At 26.7% G+C, this 27004-nt stretch overlaps 1 protein-coding gene across 1 annotated transcript; it reads right to left on the reverse strand.

Annotated features, from left to right (window-relative positions):
* Positions 1-694: 694 nt before the first annotated feature.
* On the reverse strand, positions 695-26496 carry LOC129975947 (equilibrative nucleoside transporter 1-like). Its single transcript, XM_056089247.1, has 13 exons — positions 26016-26496; positions 23267-23348; positions 21277-21431; positions 18940-19034; positions 16540-16590; positions 15868-15953; positions 15431-15577; positions 10423-10456; positions 10265-10338; positions 8873-8981; positions 7007-7092; positions 3319-3518; positions 695-1424 (listed from the first exon to the last, which is right to left on the reverse strand). The coding sequence occupies exons 1-13, from the start codon at positions 26189-26191 to the stop codon at positions 1313-1315; spliced, it is 1407 nt and encodes a 468-aa protein (XP_055945222.1). The 5' UTR covers positions 26192-26496; the 3' UTR covers positions 695-1312.
* Positions 26497-27004: the final 508 nt, after the last annotated feature.

Raw genomic sequence — 27004 nt, forward strand, 5'->3', positions numbered from 1 at the left:
ACACTTGATGCTAATACAGTTTTTTTTTTTTTTTCAAATATTAATAATTAAATTTGTGCAGTAATTTCTATTTGGTCGCCAAGCTCTGAGATTACTGCTGCTACGCCCAATCATAAATTATAAAAAGTAACTAAAATATATATAAAAAAATTGTTGACCTAAGTAGGAATTGACTATAAAAAAATATTTTATATATATTACTTGTTTTTTAGTTTTAAAAAAAACTGATCCACTCATTCAACTAATTTTCTATTTTAAAGTTATTATGGACAAAAATAAAAGTAAATTATATAAATGTAAATATAGTATCTAACGAGACAACTTGAAATTTATATACATTTCCTTTATGAGAATTATATATTGTCTCAAAAATCAAGATTTATGATTAAAAATTTCCAGGTGGTTATTTATTTCCTATTGCATAACGTATTTGAGCAATGGAAGAAATTCAAAGAATACTGTGTTTATTTGTTAAATGAAAATTACTAATGAAACTTGTTTTACTTCTACTAAATATATGTTGAATCACACAAGAAGTAACACCATTTGAATTCATCATTTCCTGCTTACTTCCAGACCACTTTCAAATATATCAAAAGATACCTGGAATTGTTACTATTTTGCATAAGATAAATCTTAATGCGAGATCTACCATTGTATTCATATAGGATATTAAGTGTTCCATCATTTGATTTAAAAAAATTTTATTTAAAGCATCTTTTATTGAAATAAATATTTGTACTGCTAAAAGATACATAAAATCCAAAATCTGATTTATCATTAAACAGATTAAAATACAATGAGAAACTGTAAGACCAGAACACAAATATTTGTACAACAGGCAAAACTTGCTAAAGAAATACATGAAAAGTTATTTGAATACATAATAAATGCTGATAAATAAATCTTTGGAAAAATTCATATAGCATTCACCATAACGATCAACACAAGGATAATTCTCATAGCATCTAATAATTTTTTTTCACAAGTTATAATGCTAAATGCATTATATAGAAAAGCATTATCACAATATTCTTTAAAGATTACAAAAAATCCGGTGGCTGTTATGCAGTGTATAATATATAAGATAAAGAGTTGTAAAATATAATACAAAAATTGATAACCTTATATTACAAAACAGTGATTGTGTATCAGTATTCAAAATCTTGCTGCAAATACTCCATAACTGCCTCATTTTTGTGGCCTTGTGTTGTGCATAAAAAATTGCAATAAAAAACTGGCTGGAATTAACAGTGGCAGAAAAGGAACAGTACATATTCCTACTGATTAAGCATTTTATCGAAACTTATTTTTAAATCATCTGTATACAAATATAGGATGTAAGAGCTCCTATCATTAAACCAGCACCCAGAAAAGTAGAAAGAATAACTCCTGTCAGCTCTTGAAGTAATGGATTCACTGACCTTGAGAGAAATAAAAAAAGTACAATAAGAATAAAAGAAGTCTGTAACACAAAATTATTATGAAGTTTTTACTAATAAAAAATTTTGTTACTACGTACAAACTAATTTAACCTGTTCATGGTGAAACAAACTTCATATCTTTCGCCAATAAACATGTTAAAACACAACATCTGAATTGAATTTGAAAAAGCTAATAATATTTAATTTTCAAAAAATGACCAAATATCATTTGTGTGTTTGAAATAATATATCAGTTCATTCTGTTATTTAATTTGTGGGCTATTTTAAACTCCTTTTTATCAGAAAGGCCATAAATACATATTCTGCTAAATCCAGTTGATATATAGTATAAAGCATAAGGATTAATGGCAAATTTTCTTATTAAAGTGGTAATTTCTGCTACCTAAATATTAAAGATTTGTTTAAGACATTTTTCATCATGTACCATAATCTCCAATTTTTCAAACAACAAATAAATTATGTGATAAAAGAAGTCTGGTTATTTTGAAGATACACATTCTCCAAAAAGAAGTCTCAGGAAACGAATGGTAATCTGAAATGCTGGATTGTTTTAATTCAACAAGTGTTTCTAAAATTTTTTTAACTGTTTCTTAATATTTTGTATACTTGTGGGCAATTTTATCATGTTCAACAACAATTTGGTTTTTTTTTTTTTTTTTTTTTTGTAATTAGTAATTTATGTGTAAGTTTATTTGAGATCAATTGTTATGAATTTATTTTAAACTATACCCATTGCATATACATATTATCAAATGTACGAGTGAGTAAATAATTTCAGTTTTCTTTATTAGGTAAATTCAATAAGTAATGAAACTTATATATAATAATATATAAACTAATATATACTAATAATAGAAACTAATATATATTGTAATTTCGTATACCTTAATATTTTGTATACCTTGCCATTTATATCAAAATATTTATTTTTAAACATCAGAAACATTTTCTACGTGCTGCATATCATTGGATATGTTTATTTCAAATGTCCACACCAAAAAGTATGTTACTGCTGCAATCTTATTTGTAGAAAATTTTAAAAAAGCAATACTTTCCACAAATGCTATTTGTTTTTACTCAAAATCCAAAGCAAGTTTTAATGCTTGAAAACACATTGGAATCTTTTATTCCACTTGCAAATTACCTCTTATAACTAAATTATATTATTTCCCAACTTTGTTGAATGGAGCAAGATACGGTTAAATAGATGTCATGTGCTAATTATCAAATGTTGCTGTCTTTCAAATGCATGTGTTTTTAGATTCACTTACATTCCAACAGTCTAAACAGCATCTGTTTGAAAACAACAAAATTATATTTATGTCTCCAATGAATTTCATTTTTATATGATAAATTCTAGGAAGTTAGCAGGTATCTTTTTCATAATGTAATTTCTGTGACAATAGTATTTCTTTAATATAAGGTCCTTCATGATCATAATAGTAGAAATAAGACTTTTTTTTAGAAAAAGATCTTTAATTTTGGATTTTTTTTTATAACATGTATATTGGTAAATTTCAAAAAACCGATATTAATTGCATTATGGTAATTATAAAAATGCATTCTATTTTATACATTCTAGTGTGTGTGTGTGTGTGTGTGTGTGTGTGTGTGTGTGTGTGTGTGTGTGTGTGTGTGTGCGGTGCGTGCGTGTTATACTGGGAAAATACTTATTATGTTTCACAAAAAAAATAAAATTCGAAATTCCAAAAAAGAAGTTGGAAAAATAATAATATCATTATCTGAAAATGGGATAAAAAGGAATAGAAATATATTAACATATTAAAATTCTATCCAGCGATTTATTTTCATTGATTTTTAATAGCATAAGAAACAAATATATAATAGAATTTTAATAATGAGATAAACTTACTTTATTCCAACTACCATTGCTACTGCAACACAATATCCATTGGTAAAGCCAAGCATTGTCATCAATATTATGTAATATAAATCACTGGACAGCATGACAGGTAAGTGATACCGTGGTTGTAGGTTACATAGCATTATCAAAGGTAAAAAGACAAGACGCAAAGCACAGCAAGTCAGCAAATGCATTCGTTTCGAACTCGACTATGAAGAAAAAAATATTTTTTTTAAATCATGAACAAATATGCATTAAATGGCAAATTCAGTTAAATAACAGTTGGTAAAGTGTTATTTAAGAACACAAAGTTTTCCTATAAAGTACTTCCACTGACAGATTTATTTTAATGTAAAATTATTAAATTAAATAGAAATATCCTAATTATGGAAATATCGTTGATGAATTTATTTGTCAGATATCTTAATTGGATTTAACCTTATACTAGGAACTTGCAGTTAGGATATTCTTAATTTTTCATTTAAACACATACATCATACTACAAGCTCAGTTTAGTAATATTAAAATCCTGTTTTAAAGCATCAATAATAGGGCTATTTTGGAGCATGCCTCATAATTATGAATCGCTGTCAGATAGCGAGGATAACACTTGAGCTGGCATCCCCATCTCCAAACTTCCGTTGCCACTTCATTTGTGGCGTAAGAAATTGTCTACATTACTTTATTTTCGCGCAAAATCTATCCCAAATCATCCTATTTGTCCCACAGTTCTTACTGTTTCTCTTCGAAGGATTTACGAGTCGCGACCTTCCCATATTCTTCCTTTTGGGGAGAGAGAGTCAAAAGTTTCCTACATGGCTCGGACCTTTATAATGTTGCCATTAAGTCATTTGATTTTGATTCCTTTCCCCTTTGGGATACCCCACAATTTTCTTTTCTGAACCCTTTTTTTGGGATTCGATCGATTTTCAACTAATCCTGTTATTCTCCACCAACTTTTTCATCAGCACTGCTGTCAGTACTCTTCTTTTACACCAGTTTTTACAGATGGCTCGAAATCAGATGGACACGTTGGTTGTGCCATTATAATTCCATCTGATACACTGAGCTATCGTTTGCACAACAGTAGCTCTGTGTTTATGGCCGAGTTAGTAGCAATTTTCTGTGCTCTACAAGAAATCACCTCTTCTACTCAGCTTAATTTCATCATTTATACTGACAACATGAGTGCTTTACAAACACTTTCTAATTATCAGATTCAGATGCACCCAGTTGCTGTCCAGATTTTATTCACATTGAGAATCTTACAAAATAGAGCTTTTAAAGTCATTTTTTTGTTGGGTTCCAGGACATGTAGGTATTTATGACAATGAAAGGGCAGATTTTGCTGCTAAATCTGCATCAATCTTTCTAATACATTCACTTGCCTATTCTGATGCCAAATGGTCCTTCACTTGTTCGCTCTTTACTAACTGGCAGTAACTGGTCATGGGATCTGCAGATCCATAACAAATTACATCCAATTATTAACAATTGGTTTGTGGCCTGTTCACCTTATACGAGAGGTTGATGTCAAATTGACTCGCCTCCGTATAGGACATACTCGTTTTACACACAAACATCTTCTTTTTGGCCAGACAACACCAAAGTGCTCCACATGTCGTGTAGATTTTATCATTAAACATATTTTAATCGAGTGCGCATCTTTTAATTCCTGTCGTTTGCACTTTTTTAAATCATCGTCATTAACTTTCAGGACCTGGTGGGTAAGAAATTCCACCCAAACGTTTTTAAATTTTTAAAAACCATTCGTTTTTTATAGTTCAATTTAGCATTTTGTTTAACTTCTGTTCAGGCTCGACGGTTCACATCGATTCATTATAGCGTTTGTTTTTGCTTCTCAGTATTTCATTTATAAATTCATTAACATTATACATTCTTGCACTTTTATTTTTTTTTTCCATTTTTTTACACCTTTTGTTTTTATATCTTAACATGTGTGTTTATATAAATTGTCTTTATGTTTCTTACCATCTGCTTGGCGCAGCATAGCCAATCATGGCTCTTGCGCCAAAAAAAAAAACGAGCAACCAACCAACCATCCAAACTTCCGTACCACGCCAGCGAGAGGACATTTGACCCCCACGGATTTAACGTGCACCGACCCGTTTACACGGCGGTTCTTCTGTGAAGGCGGGTTTCGAAATTTGACCCCCCCCCGGTTCTAAAGCCAAGACCTTGCTACCATAAACTCCACTTATCATATTGTCACGTAGATACTTTAGTATAGAACTCAATGACACACACAAGAAGTAAAGCTAAACCAATTTATTAACTGAACTCAGAACTGAGAATACAGTGACTAACAGATCCTCTGCTTTTATACTAGCAGGGAAAGTTCCAGAATACTTTTCTGGAGACAGCAAGAAAAGTCCAGAACACTTGTCTGGTAAACTAAAGAAATGTCCAGAATCTTCTAGAACATGAAATAAAGGAAAACATAAAATCAAGGAATTAAATATTTACACATACTATGAATCGCATTGTCTAGTGTGATTCAAACTTACGGTCTCTTGATTATGAGACCAGTGCTATGACCATTCGGCCATGGAGATTCTACTGGCTCTTTTTTCAATGCGGCAATATAAACAATATGCATTCCATAATGGAATTTTCCAAAAGAAAAAAATACAGTCATGAGCAACTGTAAATTAATGAATATGGTGCATCTAATTTCTACAGCTTCCTTATTTAATATTTCAAAAAGAATGAAAAATAGAATGAATAGAAGAAAAAACTTTATGTGAATATTCTCAGAGACTGAAAATAGAAAAAGTTTATGAGATCAATATTTACAGATTAACTATAACTACCCTATCTTGCCCCTCCAATTTTTCACTTTTCCCACAGGATTAATTCTGTAGTGTCTGGTAAACTAAAAGGAATTGCTTACACAATTCCTTTTAAAAAAATCATTTAAAAGTTTAGTTATTCTATCCTTTGATTATTTTTCCCCAAAAAATGTCATTCTAGTAAATCAAAAACAAAAAATACATGTGAAAGTTAAAACCATTGGCCATTATTCAAATAATTAGGTTTTCGAATGTGTACTGCCACTCCTCTTTTAGAAATAGTAATGTCAGAAAGTTAAATATTATTTAAGTTCTTATCTGTTAACTTCAGCACAAATATGAGTATGTCTAAAATTCAAATAACTTTCAATAATTTTCTAAATAAAGGAATAGTAAAATTCATCAATACAATTCATAAAAAAATAAAAAATGAATTGTCTTCTAAGCTAACTAGTTTTAAAACCATCAAGAAAATTTTTAAAAACTAATCTTTCAAATATCATTAAACAAAATAATCACAGTTAAAGAATTATTTATTATTTTACGGATTTAAATTCACCATTGAATATTATATATTGATGAAAACAGCTATATAGGCTTGTAGTCCTAAATTGAAATTATTGAAACCTAAAATGCATGAAATATTTAGAATGCAATCCTAAAGTTAAATAAATTGCAACATGGGAAAAAAAAAAAAAAAAAAAAAAAAAAAAAAACGCTGTAACATTTAGCAACAACAGCTCTATCCAAAAATACTACTTCTGAGAAGAATTCTTATTACAATTATTGTACCTGATTTATCAATATTCCACAAAAATTTATTCTATTTTCCCTTCTCTATCTCCTTAGTGCTAACATATAACACATAACAAAAAATTACTTACTATAGGTAACCATCCGCCTACAATACGTCCACAAAAGTCACTAATATTAAACAGCAAGAAACAAGTCACAGGAATAAACAGCTTCCCTGAAATGTAAAATCATAAAAATAAGTTTGATTTATTATGCTTCATTACAAAAACTTTGCTTTTAACATTGATTTACTATGGTGTACAAAGTTTGTTATACCACAATGGAATTATAAAAATAATGTAGATAATAATGTAATAATTAAATAAAGTCATGACTAAATTTTATTGTATCATTAAATTTAAATAATATATACAAGAAAATTCCAATAGTTTCTAAAGAAATAATTGGCTTAGAAATTTACCATTGCAGCTTGTAAACAAATAATGTTTCATTGGAGATAGTAAAAGTAGGTTATGTTAATGCATAATAAAATGATAGATAGGATAAAAACGAAGAACATTTTTAAATTACAAAGGAATATATTAACATAATTTTTCATTTATAAATTCCTAACTAAAGAAACAGAACACAAAATCGATTAAATTTTCATTTTTTTTTTTTTTTATATATATATATATAGAAACAAAATCAAATAATTTACAGTAAAATTCTAAAGTCCAATTGTGTCAATGTCTAATAATCTATATCAATTTTGTAAGGGGGGAAGGGATTTAAAATACAAAAAGTGAAAAGATAATTATGGGAACACAGTCAGTGACCTTGATAGCCTTCTCAAATGAGGATTATTTTTAACAACTAAAATAAAGTATATTCAAACTGTACTGCTGATATATAATACAGTATGGAAAAAAATTTCCACATAGACCACATAATCAAATTAGTGGTTTGTTTTTGTGAAAAAATTACAGTATTTAAAGTTTTCTATAGCTTGTTTTTAAAAGTTAATTTCATTAATAAAGACAAGTTGGACATCTTTAAAAATCATAAAGTACTATCTGCCATACTATCTATAAATTATGTCATGCCTGGTGCAAACATTGTTAAAATACTTTACATGTCTAAGTTAAATTTAGAACATTTAGTTACTTCTTAAATAACTAAAACATGTTATGATAATTAATCAGGATATTCAAGAAAGAAATTTTGAAAACTTAACAATGTCTATTATTGCATTAATATAACTAATATAAATTTAAATCAAATTAATGGATTATAAGCATTATATTAAAAAATAATATTTTTTGAATTAACAAATTATTCTATTTTGACTAAATTTCAATTTTGAAGAAATATAAAATATAAAATCTCTTCAATCAGTATTAAAATTTTAGGAAGTTTAATGACTAGGTGTAGCAGATGATTAAAATAATATTCCACAAAAGACAATCCATAATTAATATTTACTTGCAATAAAATAGAATGTTTATGCAACAATGACCAACAAAATGCAATATAGAAAATGTAATTAAATAAATCTTGGAGCTCAAATTATGTAGTTCTGAATCAGAATGTTTAATAACATCTACTAATTTACATAATGAATTTTACCACTAAATCATTTAGTTAGGAAACTGAATATTTGTTTCAACAAATTTTCACAAAAGAGAATAAAGAATTATTTTAGTATTTCACTATTTCTATTGAAAAAAAAAAAGAAATAATAAAATAAAAAGAATTAAATCCATTTTCAATTTATCCATTATCCATGATTACTTATTTGGCTTGAAATATATGAAAATCAAACAATGATCTTTTCAGAAAAACTTTTAATAAAATAAGATAAATAATCAATATGAAAAGTAAATCTTTCAAAAATAAATCTTTAATAAATTCATTTTATGCTCTAAGACACTTTTCTTGGGATTCATTTTCAATAATAATACTATTTCTTGGCAACTGGAGATCACATATAATTTAACTAAAATTAATTTTACCATTCCATATGTTCCCTTGAGACTCTGGTACAATCAAAACTGCCAAACCTGGAAATATGCCAATGGTCACCCAAAAATCAAGAAGAATTGTCACTGCATATGGCCATATCTATATAAAAAAAAAAGGTGGGAGGGCAAAGGAAAGAGTCAATATATAAAATAAATTCAACAAAAAGCTAAAACTGGACTATTTTTTTGCAATGAAGAATAAAAAAGATTTTAATATTAAAAGAATAAATGTAAAATTTGACAAATGTGTTAGTGCTGTTTCTTGAAAGCCATAATATTGAATGCAGGTATGAAATTATGAAACTCCTACCTGGATTCTGACTATAGTATAAATGTTGGATTTCATTCTATGAGTCTACTTCAGCTGTGCACTTTTTCAATATTACCATCAAAAGGCATTGCAATGCAGTAAAGTGAAACTATGCTAGTGATAAAGAACGAAGCATGCTCATGCTGGACACAAGCTTCCATTAAATTGTTTACAGATTGCAACATAATAGGTAATAACAGCATTCTAATGCATCATTCACCATTCAAGGTTACCAGGATAAAAACAAAGAAGATCCTACTATCATTTGAAACTTCTCCTCAAACCAATAAAGGTCTGTTACACCAACATTGAAATGTAATAATCAAAATACTTTCATGGGGTGTAATTCTTATCAAGACACCATTACTAGCATCAAGATAGCAAGGAAACTTATATATGAGCAGAACCACATTCCATTTCAATATCCATTTCATTCATTCAAATTATCAATAAATGCAGCTTTGACTATACCTACAAATAAGTCATTAACATATCAGCCGTAGTCTAGAGAGGACTACAACTGAAAGAGGAAATAAAAGTTCAAAAGATTATTCCTATCTGCCAGCAATGTGATTTGAAAACCTGAGATAGCTAGAATTTTGTCCTGAAATGCAATATGACTGAATGTTATTATTTAAATTTGTAGATCTTCCTTACCATTTATCATCTGTCAACACAAATGACATTCTTGCATTATTTTCAAAAACTCTCCCTAGTAACAATCCATACAATGTCAAAAAATAACAATTCATCCTTTTTGTGATTTGGTGAGATGAAAATTCTATCGCATTCAACTTCACATCACACTTTGTTTCCTTAGAAATTTTTAGCATATCTTTAATCAATTCTTCATACATAGCCTTATTGCTTCATATGGCTAACTAAAGGCATGAAAAGTATGACATCCATTTTAGGTTCACCATGATCATGATTGCATATGCTTAATTAATGCTTTAAATGGGCTAAAAGAAAAGCTAGTATATTTGTAGATCCCACAAGCAATGTTTTTTAGTGATATGATTCTATTTTCTGCCAGTACATATAACTACTTAATAGACATTAAAATATCAAACCTGCTTTAGGAGATGCAAAATAGAAATTGTTTCTCTAGTAGTAATGCCTGACACATCTTTGAGAGCTGTAGCTTCTATAAAAAATGATATTTTCAGTAAAATATAAAAGAATTGAAAAAAAGTTATTAATTTTTTTATATAAACTATAGATACTTTACCTTTCAAACTGTAAGTATGGTATTTAAAAAATTTCTGTAAAAGAAATTTTTAAAAAATTAAATATGACAGATTATATGAATATCTTTGATTCAAAGTATAAAATTACAAACATATAAAACCTAAATTAATTAACAAAATCCACATGCTAAATTAATTATAATGCATTACATAATATGATTTTATATAACAGTTTTGATGAATAGTTTCAACAAAAATCTTTCAGACATGAATTCAAGGTGCATAATGAGAAACCGCTGCAAAAATTAAGTACTTTTAAACACTTTTTAAGCACCTTGACCCCAAAAATTAAGTACCTCTATATAATTATGCATATTTAAACTGCATATTTTCTATGCATAGTATTTTTTTTTCTGTTTTATTATAATACATAGTTTTTATTGAAAAAAATTCTTAAAAATTATTTCCAAATGCTTATTTTTTAAATTTTAATATTTATTTTTGTATTTGCACAACATCTTCTATTGTAAAATTATGGCATTTTGGATTTGACAAAAACATAGAAATAATCATAAAAATGAAAAAACACCTATTAATACCAAAAAATTAAGTCTTTATAACATTAACAATAAAGACCTGTGAGCTTTTTCAACATTTCTTAAAAGTAAAATAAAATATCAGATACATAAAACATTTCTGAAAATATCGATAGTAATGTAGAAGATCAGCATGACCACAAATTTTATATTGGATTTTTATATAAACAACAATTAAGATCCAACATGGCTGGGATGGAAAGAGTAAATTTCTCCCTGCAATGACTCATTTTATTAAGTAATTTTATTTGAAATCTTATAAAGATAAGAACTAAAAAATTCCTATGGCTAACATCACACGATTGCCACAACAGCCATGAAATTGATGATAGAGCAATGCCATGTTCTAAATAAGTTTTTTAAATCATTTTAATAGAAAAAAAAAATAGCAGCATTCACAAATGATTAGATTAGAAAGAAATTGTCTAATCGCCTCTTATTTGTCAAGAGTAGTAAAAGTGCTTTTTAAACATTTAACGTTCCTAAATTTTAATGAAAATTTGCTTTTTAACCTATAATCAAAAATTTTTACTTAAAAAAATTTACAGAAGAAACGTTATATATATTTTATGAAGAAATCAAAATGCTTTAATAAGCCCTAGTTTTCATAAATGACTCATCATATAGTCAAAAAAAAAATCAGCTCTATAGTTAGAAGCCAAACGGAAATAAATCAGCCAGAGCATCTCCCCAAAAACTTTCTTGCATATTGCCATTGAAATGCCTTGCAAGCCATTGGTATATAATAGTTACGGAATATTAACATTAGGCGTAAATTAAATATTTTTACTGATCCTATCGTGTAATCGTCGATAAGTGTTTTAGGATTAATCTCTGGCATGCGGTTGAAAGTATCCGAAAAGCGAATTTGGGTTTTAGACGCATTCTTCCCAATTGATTGAAACAAAAATTTTACTCAAAACTACACTAATAGTCACAAAATTATACACCAAATATGATAGATTTAAATCTCTATATTTTTTAGTTCTCATGTTTACATATTTCTGAAAGTACAGACGACATGCGGTGAATCCGTTGTTGGATTTGGTTCAAAAATTGGCAAATATTTATACAATAAACATTAAACCTGTGTACCAAATTTTAACTATGTAGCTCTCTTCATTTTGTAATTATCATGCTAACTTATATTTGAATACTCGGACAGACAAAAAGATTTCTCCAAAGCGGATGAAAATTTGATCGAAATTTACAAGTTTGGTGTGAAGATCGTATACCAAATTTTATCCATCTAGCTCAAAGTGTCACTGTGTTATCTTCGTAACAGACAGATATTTTCCAAAAATGTGTTTTCGAATTCAAGGAGTTATGAAACGTGGAGATTCATTAAAATCCACAAGTTCGAATTTTTTGACGATTGCAATGTTTTCTCTAAATTTTGTATACGAAAAAGTAAAAATGCCAATTGAATCATTTCTTTAAAATGTGTTTCTTGAAGCCAGTGCGAGGCACTATATCACATTGCTTCAAAATTTAACAAAACTTATCAAATAAATAATTTTATTCAATGAACATGCTTTAATTTTTTTTTAATTTAAATAAAAGCAAAGAATTTTTTTTTCCCTACATTTTTAATGGCGACAACGATTCAACGATTCGAAGAAGAAATATCATTCTGAATTTCATTACAATAAAAATATTTGTTATAAACTGTGTCCAAAACTAATTATTTTTAAAAAATTACATTCAACCAAACAAAATTTTTATTATTCAATGTCTATTCTTCTTTTAACCTTTAAAACGGTCTTAAAATAACTGTTATGCGATAATATGCTTTGATGAAAACGCATTAAAATTCTATTTTTTAAATTAAATTTCGAATCAAAAGTTTGTGAAATCTATTCTTCCTGTATTGCTCAAACAATAACTTCCCAAACTTCATGCTCCTAACTTCAATGACTTGATGCTAAGCATTGTTCAGGACAGGACTTTATATATAAAGAGGGATAAGACAAAGAAAAAAAAAGTCATAATAAAATAATAGAACTTAAATCCTGAAAAAAAATTGCAAAAACGTGTTGTTTTTTTTAATTTTTTTAAAAAATTGCAAAAATGTTTTTTTAATTATTATTATTATTATTTCTTTAAAAATATTTAAGTACCAGAGCCAGCAATTTCTTTTTTTCTGAATCAAATTAAATTTGGCAAGATTAGTCCAACAAATAAAAATGTTTAAATGCATAAGGACATTCAAAAAATACCACTAAAAATATCGCGATCATTAAAAATTTAAGGCTTCAGGTCAAAATTTCAACATACTAGATTTTACGCGATTGACTAACGCAATTACATACCGCAATTCATTAAAATTCAATATAGTACAATTGAATACCTGTAATAGGCCGTTCAAGCGATTGCTCAAAAACGACATATTAATGAGAATGATAATCAAATATGTTAGTGTTTTAAAAGTAGCTTTTCCCATGTTCGATATATCGTTGTGGCGCATCAAATTCATCCTGCTATTTTCATATTTTCCGTTTATCGGATCATATCGCATATTTTCCTTTAAAAACACATAAAAGTTTAAACATATACTTACCAGGCATAACAAATAAATTCTTCAACATCTAAAACATTAAAATTTGAAATTGGACTGTTTTTCGATTCACAATAAGTATAGTGTAGTACGCATTTCGTACTGCCCCTTCCAGATAACTATTCCAGTATTTTAATGAATGGCAATGTACACTGTTGAAGAAAAAGGGAGCAAAAAAAAAAAAAAAAAGTGGAAAAGAAAAGGGGAAGGGAGTCATTAAGTGTTATCTTGATATGCTATGGAACCCTGGAATACTTCTTCGAATTTTCCCTTTTTTTTTAAATACATCTGGCAAACAAGTCTTTACGACCATGATTTCAAATTATCATATTCTACTAGTGAGGAAACAAACCAAACCGAAATGTTTTCTTGGTCTTCAACAGAAAATTAAGCACTTTTTAAGGACCTTTTCTCAAAATTAAGCACTTTTCATGACGCTACGCACCCTGGAATTAGCTTAAATACATTTATTTCCCAGTTTGAAATAACATAAGGGTCAATATTGAATGTAAATATCATCGAACATGCTTTTAGAAATTATATTGTATTGCTTTTTTTTATATGCATAAGGAATTATTAATATAAAAAAGTACCTAAAAATTATATATATCAATACAATTACATATTAACAAGCAATCTTAAAAATTCTGAAGTAATTTTTTTTTTTTTTAATTTATGATCTAAGAATCTAGGCTACCTTCATAAAATACAATTGACAACAAAACAAAATATTTGAAACCAATCTCAAATCTATAAAAGCATATTATCACCAATCTTCTTTCTCTCATTAATAACTCTAATTCAATAATATCAGCAATTTTCCATGTGCTACTTGTTTTGAACATGACATGAAGTCAAGTTATCACCAGTATTTCAGACTGCTTATTAATACTAAAAGTTAAAAAATAATAACATGTTTAGAATAAATTAAATCTATTAACAATTTAGGGGGGGGGGGGAGAATTACAGCCTGTTATGATATCCAGTTTTTTACTTTTTTTTTTTTTTCCCAGCTCTTCCCAAGTTTTGAAATTTTTTCCCCAAATACTGAAACTGAATTGCGCTGATATTATAAAAAATTCAAAATTTATCATAGCTTTTCTGATCAAATTGTCAATTTGCTGCATATTCTTCAAACACTTTATTTTGTTTATTTATTATAAAACAGTTGCACAATTATTTATGTCATAATTTGCCATTAAGAAGCAAAGTGGATGCAAATATTTGTTAATAAAGTTCTGCAACAATTATTTGAGTGCAAAAATTAATCATTATTCCAAGAAATAAACAAAAGAGGAATTTTGAAACAGCAGATGCTAAATTTACAGCTCAAGATCATGATCGAAATAGAAAAGCATAGATCGAAGAACAACTGCACCAAACTATCTTCCACGTTTTTAAGGGTCTGTGGTCCATTTTACATTTTAGAAATTTTTTACCCACATCAGACAAAATTTTTTAGACATTTTTTTTTATTATTTATTTATTTCCTATTTCACAACATTTTCTTGTATCTTTTAATTCAACCTTAATTTTTTCTTATTATAACATAAAAAAATTTTAGTTTTACATGTGCTTTTGCATTTTATGGGTGTATTTTCATGTCATATAATTTGACAGAACTTGAATGATTCCCACTTTTGAGCCATAAAATATTAAACTCGAACTATTTCTTAATTGATGAGTTTCTACTAGGTATTTGTACTAATATTTTTGTGAACTTCTGACTATTTCAATATTTTAAGGTTTGAATGACTTTGAGATATTTCCAATAAAAATAAAATACATATAATGTATAGTGAAAACTTGCATTTAAATAAATAATGTTTTACTAGAATAGTAACCCTTGATTAGAATAAGAACATTTAATTCGTGAACTATATATAAAACACTTACTGATTTTTGTATGCCAGCATACGAGATCAAGGTAAGAATTATCACAGCATCAGAAGAGAAAAAGTAGATTAAAGCACTTTTAATGGAATCACAGTCACCAAGCAGAGATAAAGTTTGGGCTACAGATGCCAGTATACCTGCAAAAGCCTAACAGAAAACATTCATCATTGAGGGGGGGGGGACTTAAATATTTGATGACATATTTATTAACTAACAATTATGATAGGAAAAGAATTAGAACTATTAGCTAAATTTTAAGCTTAAAGAAAATAATCTTTCATTATTCTCATTTCATTATTATTTATTATATTTTAGTTTATTATTTGCAAAAAAAAATTTAAAAAGTATGTATAAAAATTTCTCAAAAAAGATTCATAAAAGGATTAAAATATAATTTGAAATGTGCCAATATTTAATTAAATATTAAAATTGTGTACCTGTCCTAAAACCATAATGTGCATATACTCAGCTGGAAGAAGAGCTGCAATTCCAGAAACACCAGATTGAAGAATAGCACTCACAACTAAATGAAAATTTTTTAGCATCATTATGGAATCCTGATTACAATATTATTTATTAATACAAGTATAAAAATTTAGAAATTTAATTAAGGATGCAAAAAATTTTAAATTTTAAATCTAAATTAAATTTTACACTGTAAATCATTAAAATATGAGAATCATTGATTTATGAATTAAAAATTTTTAAAAACGGAATTCAAAAGTTTTGTCCCATCTACACTGTATTTGTCACAAATAAGTCAGAATTATGAAGTGTTATACTAGTTAGTTACAAACTCACTGATTAAGAAAATAATTAAAAAGTTCAAAAGTCTTTTTCTAATTTAGTATTTTAATAAACAGGGTACTTCTAATCATATGCCAGGTAGAGTTTGAATAATGGCAATATATTAAAAAATTTGCATGATATAACAAAATTACTAAACAGCATTTCAAGAATGCTCCAATAATAATGAAATTGTCATCAAAGAAAATCAAATAAATTTTTTTATACATCAATCTAAGAATATCAAAATTAGATTTAGATACATACTTTAAATAAAACAACATATTTTCTTAAATGGATAAGTAATGGATTTCAATACTCACTTCCAACGACTATGATAATTAAAATAGTCAATGAAAAGAAGCCCATCTGCCCTAAAATAAGAAAAACATTTTATTATATAAAAAAAAAACCTTTAAAAAGTAAGTTTTATTACAAGCTCCACATATATTAAATAAATAAAATCTGAATAAAGCTTTCATATGTAATCATATATCATTTAGTATAAATATTTGCAGTTAATACAGCAAAAAGAAGGAGAGGTTTAAAATACGGCAACATATGCTATTTTTGGCATGAAAATGAAAATCTGAAGTATGCAGTATGAAAGTAATAAATAGTATTAATATTTTAAATCACAGAAAAATACTGTAAATTTAGAATGGTAAAGTAAATTAATAATATGAAAGCTACTAATTACATCAACAAAGCATTAATTCAACAAACAAATAAAAGAAAACAATAAAAAAATTAAACTTAAATCATATATTTTCCAAGCATACATCCATCATCAATAAATCAATCAGTTTAAAAAAAACAATAAGTATATTCCTTTTTAGAAATTCAACATGAACAAATAAATTTTTTGCATTTTCAAAATATATTTTACAGAAAACATAGTTCACCATATATTATTAAAATCACAGCAATCAGGAAATGTATCACTGAAGTTTCATATTACTTCTCAAAAATAGATGTAAATTTATAGAACAAGTAAATAAATTAAAGTTGTTATATATTCTGCACTATAGTCTTTTTTTTTTTTTTTTTTTTTGCTAAGTATATTTATAATAATTATTAAAGAAAAAATAAACAAATTATTTAAATGTCTCAATTACTTTAAACTGAATGCATTAAATGCAGATATTCCAGGTTGAAATCAGTCTGAGACAAACTGTATTCAAAATTTTTCAATTTTTGATTTTGATAACACAGGAAGAAACATAATAGTTTTTTAATAAGATAGTTTTTTTTAATAGAATAATTTTGATAGTTTTTTAATAGAATAATTTTTAAATAAGTCAATCTAAGATGCTTTATGATTAAACCATAAAAAGAGCTCAATATTACTTATTCCAAATTGAAAATCATAAAACAACAAATATATTATAGAAAATATATAGATTATAAAGGAGAATGTGTGCATGCATTGGCATTCTATAGGACACACTGTTGGACATAGAACTACCAAATATGACACAGATATACTACAGGAAATGGGAATATGCACATTAGTGATTTCTTGAAAATTTTAATTAATTAAAAATAAGCGCAATAACTTCCAAATATCTTATAGCACAAAAACAAATTTTACGTCATCTTAAAATTTAAAAAATTATATTTTTAATGATATCAATTTAAATGCAGCAAACTAAATTTGCTTGGATCTTATTAATTTTTAAAGACATTTCAAATAGATTTTACAAAACATTTTCAATGTTTTAAATTAAATTGAAATAATGTTCAGTGATACTACAAATATTTCATCCTGTTTTCTCCTTCTTTCATTGTTGATGATTAAGATATGAAGACTCGGCTTTTTCTTCCACATTGTTTCTGTTTAAAAGTTCTGTTTAAATTAAATAGGTTCCTGAGAAAATTGCAATTAACATTTAAATTCAGAAGTAAGCAATGAAAAAAAAATTCTTAAAAGTTAGCTTATTTTTAAATATGTTCACATCATTGCTTTTATTAGTGAATTAAGGAATTTTTATTGAATAATCATTCAATATATTATGTAACTCATAAAATATATTCTGCAATACATATAAAATAATGTTAAATTCCTCTATTTCCTTGTTTATATTTTTTTATAAGTGTGCTTTAATTCTGCAAGCATGTTATTGAATTAGTTGAAGTTTATTCATTTACCATTTAAAATTAAACTTCAAATTTAGAATGAAATGACAAAAAAAATTAGACATATAGTGCAATGAGCATAATTATATAGGCTCTCAAATAGTATGTAACATGACTATTAAGATTTGAAAGTTAAAAATACTTTGCAGCAAAAGTCATTAAGATAAAAGTTACTTACAAAAGATTCATCTGAAATTTTACATGACCAATCATCATAGTAAACTAGCTCATCACCAAAGGCAGATAATATACTAATATCATAAAATATGAACTATTATTATCCTGAGGCATTGCAAGGAAAAAGGAGAGCAAAAAAACGTATATATATGTGCCCTAAGCATAAGGATTAGGAGATACCACCTAAACAGAAAACTATTGTATGTAATCCAGTTTTAAGATTAAATATAATCATATTACTCATGATCTTGATGCCATTTACCAATGTCAACCAACATTTTAATTAGGTTTTGGAACTCAAAACATCACTGTTATTACCACATTATTTATTTGCAGAATTTTTCAAACACCTGATAAACAGAAACAAAAATAGAATTCAAAATTAATAGAAAAAAAAACTGACTTACAGCTATCAGTATCAATTTCAACGCATGCTGTAACAATACCAAACAATAGGAAAAGTGTAATCAAAGGACCAATAACACGAAACCGCTTAGATAATCTGAAAAATGATTTAGAAAAGCATTTGTTACTTTAGAAATATAATTATTCATATAAGTACATGAAATATTTGATACTTTTGTTCAAATATGCAGGTATCTTCATGGTTACTCTCTTTGTAAAAGATATTCCTGACAATTTCAATTAACCCTTTAACATGTAAATACATTTACCCTAATATCTTTAAAAAAATTAGCTTTCAAAGTGAAATAATTAATCTTTTTTTCATTTAATCAAATCTCTGAAATATTAGGAATATTTTATCTGAGGAATTTTAAAAATAAATAAATATGAATTATTCACTTTTAGATGAAAAGTGGAAAAAAAACTGTTTTAGACATTAAGAGGATTAATAATGACCTTTTGTTAAATCACTTGTTATATGATATTTTAAACTCTATAAATGATATTTTAAACTCTAATTTCAATTTAATTAATTTCCGAGGTTTTATCTTAATTTAGCCCATAATAATTTCATTCTCTTATTTCCTCATCAAATTCCACTTTCTGTACTTAATTAATTCAAGAGAAACTTTGTAAAAATGCTTACATTTGCACTTTCACACACTCTGCGTGACAGGATAGAAAAATGTCCAGTAAGCACATTCTTTTTAAAAGATCCCTGTGCTTCTCTTACTTGTGATTGACATGCATCAGAAATCCCTATCAGAATCTTAAGAATATATTAGCACTATGAAAAAATATTTTCCCTACCAATATCTCATGTTATATAAGGGGATGGAGGAAATTTATTTCTCGCTTTTCCCCACTTCTGCTCTTGTAACATGCTGTGGTGGACGTCCTTGTCCACGCCTTCTTGTAAATAAATCATGCCTGCCTCCAATGAGAAAGTAAATCGAACTTAAAAATGCAAAGTCTTCTTCAATGTCTGGCTTCTGCTTTCAGAAAATTAAATACTTGCACACACACACACATACATATATATATATATATATATATATATATATATATATATATATATATATATATATATATAATGATGTTTTAAAATCTAGTTTAAACTTAATTAATTTCCTAATTTTTAGTTCAATTTAGCTCATATTAACTTCATTCTATAATATTCTCTTATTTCCTGATCCCATTCTACTTTTTCTATTAAATTAATTCAACAGAAGCTTTTTAAAAAATGCTTAAATCGGCAGTTAACGCGCTCCGAATGAGGGATAAAAACTGTCAGCCAAGCAAATTCTTTTCAAAAGATTCCTATGATTCCCTCGCCTGGGTCGACACATGTAGAGAAATCTCTATCAAAATCTCACAGTATATAATTACAGGGATGAATTTTTCCTTAACTTTTACTCATTTCATTTTGTGTTGTTCTGTGTTAGTGTGCTCATCGCTGCTGCTTGTACATAAATCATGCCTCCTGGGGTGGAATAAAACGAAGTTAAAAATTCAAAGTGTTTTCACTATCTTCAGGCATGACTCTGCCTTAAAAAATTATAATTACATATAAAAAGTGGAAATAAATTTCAACATTTTAGTATATTTCCATAATTTTAATTACAAATTAAAATAAGTTATTTTTTAACATGAATAAAAAAATTTAGTTAATAAAATAAATGAATTTATATACAAAAATGCTTGAGATATTAAAAATAATGCAGAATTATTAAATTAAAAAAAATTAGTCAATCTCAAGAATTATAAAACTTGATTCTGAAAACACTGACATCCACATTTCCATGGTATGTATTATGTCTGTAAGTTGCAATATTACATTTCATAGCATACATGATCACAATAAGTTTTTTTAATGCAACTGACAACATAAAAATTCATAACTTAATCTAATTAATTAAAAGAGAAAATGATTTACAACTAAAAATCTATACTAATAGACTTCCTCACCACAACCAAACTGAAAATTTCAAGTTTTTTAAAAGTAAATTATGAAAAATTATATCATTAACGAATATGCAATTACTTTTAAAAAATGATTGCATTACTTATTAAAGTATGTCAAGAAAGAAAAAAAAATTTACAATATATGTTTATATAGGAAAATAACAGTGTAAATATATTGAAATATAATTATGTTTTAAGAAGAATAAAAAAAAAAGTGCAGCCTATAAAAGAATATTCGTTATATAAAACTGATCAACATACAAAATTTCTGGCTGAATTTGGAAATGAATAATTTAAGTTAGTGACTTAGTTAAGCTATAACTTAAGCTCAATAAAAGGATATTCAAGTTCTTGAGTCATTCCAAAATTCTTACCTGTTATTGTACAGTGTACAAAGGATGAGAAATAAAACATAAGGCACATTATTAGAAAGAGCCAAATAGCTTGTAAATGTGGCCTGGAGATCAGTTTTGTTATGATAATCAATGCAACTCCTATTCAAGGTACTGCGGAATTTATACATCCAATACTAAAAAGAAAAAATAACATTTAATGATATAAATTCCAAATTAACTAAAATTTACAATGAACATCTAGCTGCAATATTTTTAAAATATTATTTGTAAATGCATTTGATTTTATTCTGGAAAATTAATAACCAAATATCTTATTACTAAAAAATAGATTGTATGTCAAGTTTCAAGCACCTTTATATAAATCATAAATTGGAAATTATTAATATCTAACAAAATTTTTTCAATTATCTTGATATCTGATGCAAAGTTAAAGGAATTAAAAATATATATAATGTAGATAAACTATGATGATATATGTAAATTTGTATTTTTAACTTTGAAGGCTCAATCTATTTTAAAACAAAATATGCATCCTTTATAAAGTAGAAAATAATTTAATTGGAACCATTTAACTTAACTAGTTCGATTTGATAATGACATATGAGTTATTCATTTTCTGAATTTTTCAGTTTTTTTAAACCTCCAAGTGGGCAATCTTTAAAAATTGCAAAAAAATAATTATTATTATGATAAATACACTTTAAAAGTAAATATATCATATATTGAAATTTATAATTGAATAATGAATCTTAATTTATAATGAAATCTTAAATATATTTTACTCACATAAATTTTAAGATAATTTAGAAATAAATATCAGTCACTGGATTTTTATTCATAACTAAAACTACAAATAAGTGGCTGTCTGGATGTTTAAGTGATATTTTTTAAAAGCAAAAGAGAAAACTGAAATGGAAATGCATATATATTATAAGTCTATTTAGAAAAAACATAGAAGCAAAATGTAAAACAAAAAGCATAATAAAGTATTCAATGCATTAAATGCTCTTCAGTGGAAGAAATATTTATACATATTGCAGTAAAATTCCTCTGAAATCAAGCTCTAATACAAGAAAATTGGAAATCTTAAAATAATTATGAAACACAAATCACATAACCACATATTAATTAAAATATCCATATATGCTTATTAAATGAATTTTACAAATTTTTTTAATATTTCACAGATTTGCTAATATATGCCATAATTTTTATCACAGGACACTCCCGAGTATTTGGCCTAATATGGCATAAGGGCAGGCCGAATAATAAAAAAGCCAGATGATCGTAGTTCTATGAACTCATTTCTTTCCACAGCAATATTAGGAGACAAAGTTTTTACATCAAAACTCAGTTATAATCTGTATTTTCTCACTTCTTATTGAGTATTAAGCCCTTAATTTTTCTCAAGCCAAGTAAAATGTGAATGCAGTCCAGTGAATCATAGAAGCAATTGCTGGTTTGCTGTGTCTAGTTGCTGTATAGTGAGTAATTTCTTCTCCATAGTCACTACAACTTTTTTTCAGGAACAGCAGACATCAAATGAGGTTCATCACACACTGATGAAACAACGAACAAGTAGCAGAATGCTACTCTTTTCTGTCATAAGAATTTTGCACACGATACACAGAGGGATCATAGCAGACACCCACTTCCAATGCCTTTGCCTTCCTCATTTAATTACAATAAAAGAAAACTAGGCCAGTTAGTATGGAAGTCGAATAATCACGAACCAGATATTTGGGACCGTATTGTATTTCATTCTGAATTCAACACAAATTCTTTATACAACTGCACTCACTTAAATGACTATTAACTTTAATAAAGTACAGCAAAATATTTGTTTGAACAATATTCATTAATATCTTAAGTTTCTTTAATTAATTATAAAATAAATTAGAAAAACAACTTATTATAAAATTAGGACACAAGCTATGCATCTATCTAGCTATAAATTTTCTTCACAAAACAATGATTATAAAAATCATAACAAAAAAACTTAACATACATCATTTGCTGTGATGAAAAAATTCCATGGCAAAAGAGTACCTATGCCCAAGAGTCCAAAAGTCAAATATACTATCTTACACCTAAAAAAATAAAAGTAACAGAATTATATATATATATATTAGCAATTGCATGATCAAACAGACGAAATAACATTTAAATTTTCTAAACTTCGATTTATTCCATCAAGGGAAGCATAATATGTACAAATCAATTAGCGATGTGTCAGTCTATATAACGACACCAGAGGAGAAAAGCAAAAGAGACCAACATTTTTCCCTTCAGTGCGTTTACAATGATATTTTGATAGGGATTTCTTTAAGACGTGCAAGCTTATGGAAGGGAAATTTAAATATTTTTAAAAGTATATTATAAGCAATAATGATTATTTAACCATTAAGGATTTATATCTTTTCACTCAGAGCATGAGAAACTGATGAATTCAACAGTTTTACAGAGCACATGTTGAATTAATTAAATAAAAAAAGTGGGACTTGGATCGGGAAACAAGAGAACATTTTAGAATGTTGTTAATATATATATATAAACAAAGAAAATTTATAAACATGTTGGTCTGAGTTAAAATAAATATCAGGTGATAAATAAAAAGAAATTTCAATTACAAATTTAAATCAAAAACATTCCCACATTTCCCTGTCAAAAATTATTATAATAATCAAGCTCATTTTCATTTATAACAATGTTATACAAATTTGATCATGTCACTAAAAGGCTTAGAAAACACCCAGAGCATTAAAATCCCATAAAATTGACCATTTTTTTTTTAAAAAAATGCCTTTCCACCATACATACCTGCAATTCTAAAACTGCACACTCTAATCCATCACGAGTTTGAATTAAAAAATATTGCGTAAGTAAAAATTCTCATGAATCCCTCTTAAATCAAATATTTGATTATGAATAATAATTATCAAATTTAAATAGTAAATTAAAATTTACTACATAATTATTTTTAATTGAAATGAATTTATATTATTAATTTATATATTCCAAAAATAGGGATTTTAATGAAACAATGAAAATGTCATACATTTCACTAGTGTAATGAAAAGTATTCTTGCAAATTATATTTAAAAAATGTGTAACTTATTTTAAAATTATGAAATAAATGCATAATAAACAAATAAGTGTTACTGAAAATATATTCTAAATTTGAAAATGTTGTTAACATCGTTTTCATATGTGTGAGAAAATATTTTCAAAAGTTATCATTGAAAAATGATTACATTTTGCTTAATTATAATTTATTGTATTTCCATTTTTAGAAAGTTCTTTACATCTCCAGCCCAGAAAATACTTTCAAACAAGCTTCCATATCTTTAAAGCCAGGTACAGTTCAAACGGTACATAGATGCATCAGATTTTATTATTAGATGCGATCATACAAAGAGAAATTGCTCAATATATGCAGTTCAGATTTTAAAAAATGTATATAAAAAATTATGCAAATGCTTTTCTTGTTTTTATTTACATCTTTTCCCCTGTTATATTTTCCTTTAACAGATCTATAACTCATAAGAATTCTACCATAATTATAAGGCCATGTGAACAGTTTTTTTTTTAATTTAATATTTTTATTAATGCTTATTTATTAATTCAAGAAACTTTTAAATTTATACTATCAAAACTCAACAGTAAAAAGAATAGATGAATGAACAACATATGGGTGCATTCATTTAAATATAATATTTTTCTATTAGTTAAAAGGGCTAGTGACTTTAATTCTATATTAGATTTGCAACATAAATAAAATAAAGTTATACAAATTTTAAAAATATGAGAAATATTATTTGAAAATTGTGAAAAATACCTCTTTTAAACATTTTATTACATTCTTTAGAATGTAAATAAATATATATATTAATAATCAAAGAAAAATGTATTCTGATTTTTTTTTTTTTTTTTTTTGTCAATTTATACAACATTGTTAGGAGATAAGAGGGAAGCAGAATATTATCCATGTCAAAATACAAAGTTCAATATTAATGAGATGGTATCTACTATTTCAAACCCATCGCACTGAGATATCTTAGATATGAGGATAAAAAACGACCAGTTCATTAGTTAGTCTTACTTTCCCTAGTGGCAACAGTAATGGTATGGATTTAAATTACTTCCACTTCAATGAGAGAAACTATTTCTGTATCAGGGATGAGTGCATTATTTATTTGTAATAGAGCTATAAAGCATTCATGTTTTAATTTTTGTGATGACTTAATTTTTCGAATTAACCCAGACACTTAATAAGGTTACTGAACCTCCTTATAGTTATTACTCCAATCCTTCTAGAGAACTGAATGATGGTTTAAATACCTTGTGATGCATTCAGAAACCCTTGTTTTACAAAGCTATATATTCATGTTAAAAATAAGCTAAAAATTTTCATCAGAAAAGCTTATTACAACTTTATTTAATTCTATTAAAAATGATGAAAGGCAACCATTTATTTTTATTATATAACTTAATTTATAAGGAAAATTACAACTGATGTATTAAAATAAACAAGCAGTTAATCAATTTAAATTTACTTTTAAAATAATATTTATCAGAACTAATAACTTATTAAAAAGCTAAAAAATAAATAAGATTTTGTCAAGGTAATATTGCAGTACCTTACAGTAATTTCGTAGTTAATGCATTTTTATTTAAAAATCAATTCTAAATATCTGATACTGGCTTCTCAATTGTTAATACATGATTCATTTATATGGAATAATATTTGCACTTACTTGTCTGGAGGAGACTGATGAACATAAATTTCTTCATCGTCATTTGACTTTTCTGAGTTTGATTCTTCTTGTATATCATACGCATTTTCTAAGATATGATGGCCAATAATTGATCCCAAGTCGCTTCGACTTATCGAAGTCGACAGCGTCGAATAATCAAATTGAATATTAGACATTTCTATAACTAAGAAATATATGTAGGAATAAAAACATCACAAGAAATATTCATTTTTTTTTTTTTTTTTCTTATCAAACTGAATAAAAATTGTGTAACTATTTTATCATTTAAATCAAATACTAACTCCCAAAAATCATTTTACAGTGCAAAAAATAAATTTCTAAAAGGTTAAATATTGCAATCATAAAATCAATTACTAAATTATTTAATAGCACTGCCAAAGATATATCTAAAAAGGAAATCGCCTTATGTCATCTGAAACTCCCATTCGCATGCTACGCTAACAGAAACCCAAACAAATCATACTTACGGATTACAGTTAACGATCTCATTCATCAAATTCAAGATTAGATTAGTTTGCAGGGAACCTCGTTTAACGAGCATGATTCATTTCCTAATCTTATTCGTATTGCGAAATACTCGTTAAGCGAAACAACTATTTTCCCAACAAAGTAGGACAATGCGTCCCATTCCAAAAAAAATAAAAAAATAATAATAATAAGCAAATTTATAATTAAATTATTTATTATTCACTACTAGCCTTTTGCGATCAGCTGGTTCTTGGAGGATATTAATTATCATTAATTTCAGCTGAATCGTTTATACATAACTTCATATCAATGATACCATGAAATTATGAGACATGATTTATTTGCATTTGCTCCTTTTACTGTGAATAGAAAATTTTCTAATGGAGACCAGTCCCATGACATCATGGCACTATTATAATTTTGAATATCCGGTTCACCTACTCTTTAGATTCTCCGAAAATGTAATTTCAGTTTTTTATACATCTCGTAAACTACACTAA

This window comes from Argiope bruennichi, chromosome 7 (assembly GCF_947563725.1).
Source record: "Argiope bruennichi chromosome 7, qqArgBrue1.1, whole genome shotgun sequence".
Lineage (NCBI taxonomy): Eukaryota > Metazoa > Arthropoda > Arachnida > Araneae > Araneidae > Argiope > Argiope bruennichi.

Coding starts and splice junctions, on each gene's coding strand:
- LOC129975947 (XM_056089247.1), bottom strand. CDS start 26,191: ATGTCTAATATTCAATTTGATTATTCGACGCTGTCGACTTCGATAAGT. Junction 10,457..15,430: donor ATGCTGGCATACAAAAATCA/GTAAGTGTTTTA, acceptor TTTCTTTTACAG/AAATTTTTTAAATACCATAC. Junction 7,093..8,872: donor TCAAGGGAACATATGGAATG/GTAAAATTAATT, acceptor TTTACATTTCAG/GGAAGCTGTTTATTCCTGTG.